The sequence below is a fragment of the Poecilia latipinna genome, unplaced genomic scaffold (genome assembly GCF_001443285.1).
Source record: "Poecilia latipinna isolate Pla-1442-1.1 unplaced genomic scaffold, P_latipinna-1.0 Scaffold3503, whole genome shotgun sequence".
Taxonomy (NCBI): Eukaryota; Metazoa; Chordata; class Actinopteri; order Cyprinodontiformes; family Poeciliidae; genus Poecilia; species Poecilia latipinna.
The window spans coordinates 18,086-19,621 of record NW_015116119.1 but is presented as its reverse complement, the minus strand read 5'-3'; the positions used below and the strand labels follow the sequence as shown (position 1 = coordinate 19,621).

Sequence of the window (1,536 nt, the reverse complement as noted above, 5' to 3'; positions counted from 1 at the left end):
TGAATAAACAGATGGATGAATGGATAAACAGATGGATGAATGGATAAACAGATGGATGAATGGATAAACAGATGGATGAATGGATAAACAGATGGATGGATGGATGGATGGATAAACAGATGGATGGATGGATGGACGGATGGATGGATAAACAGATGGATGATAAACAGATGGACGGATGGATGAATAAACAGATGGATGAATGGATAAACAGATGGATGGATGGATGGATGGATGAATAAACAGATGGATGAATGGATAAACAGATGGATGGATGGATGGATGGATGGATGGATGGATGGATGGATGGATGGATGGATGCCCACTCACTAAGTGGAATAAGTCTTTCCTCCACTGATCTTGCTTTTCAGTGATGCTAGCATGTTCTGATGCTAGCATGTTCTCATGCTAACATGTTCTGATGCTAACATGTTCTAATGCTATTACGTTCTGATTCTAACACGTTCTGATCCTAACATGTTCTGATCCTAGCATGTTCTGATGCTAGCATGTTTAAAAATGCTATCTGAAAACATGCTAGCAGCCATTCATCATCCAGTCCAGTGACTCTCATCATTTTTCAAACGCATATATTTGTTTTATTGGCATTTAACTTAACTAAAACCTCTGATATAATCTAACTTTATTGTTTTAATTACTCAGACACAAATAAAAACCTATTCTGAGCTACTTAGCATGCTAACATGCTAAAGGTAGATGGTGAAAGACAGTTTGTGCCTTGCTCCCTCAGCATGGCTTCACATTATTTAGCTGTGTTTAGATGCGCTGCCTCAGACTGCACCCTTTTAATGTCCGTTTCTGTTGAGCGACTGACAAAAGGGAAGTTGACATGAATTGCTCACCACTCGCTCTGGGATTTGATTCTGGCCCCAGAAAGTCTGCAGGAGAGACAGAACAAAGTAGGTGAAGCCCAGACGCTGCAGCACTCCGGGGATCCTGAGCCAGGACCAGGACACTGGGACACAGAGCAAACACTCAGAACTACACGACCAACACAAACGTATTTACAGCCACCACATCCAACATCACCACATCCAACATCACCACATCCAACATCACCACCACATCCAACATCATCACCACATCCAACATCACCACATCCAACATCATCGCCACATCCAACATCATCACCACATCCAACATCACCACATCCAACATCATCACTACATCCAACATCATCACTACATCCAACATCACCACATCCAACATCATCGCCACATCCAACATCATCGCCACATCCAACATCGCCACATCCAACATCACCACATCCAACATCACCACATCCATCACCACATCATCCAACATCATCACCACATCCAACATCACTACATCCAACATCATCACCACATCCAACATCATCACCACATCCAACATCGCCACCACATCCAACATCATCACCACATCCAACATCACCACATCCAACATCATCGCCACATCCAACATCATCGCCACATCCAACATCATCGCCACATCCAACATCTTCGCCACATCCAACATCATCGCCACATCCAACAT

The 1,536-nt window shown here is 43.4% G+C and overlaps 1 protein-coding gene across 5 annotated transcripts in view; it reads right to left on the bottom strand.

The window, feature by feature from the left end:
• Window positions 1-1,536, bottom strand: part of LOC106941119 (heparan-alpha-glucosaminide N-acetyltransferase-like) — a 29,961-nt gene that overhangs the window by 14,346 nt on the left and 14,079 nt on the right. For 4 of the 5 annotated variants that reach the window (XM_015024057.1, XM_015024059.1, XM_015024061.1 and 1 more), the window contains exon 6: window positions 867-976. In XM_015024057.1, the coding sequence (XP_014879543.1) occupies window positions 867-976 (110 nt within the window). Of the gene's footprint in view, window positions 1-863; window positions 977-1,536 lie in introns of all 5 variants that reach the window. The other variant, XM_015024058.1, reaches the window with a different exon arrangement.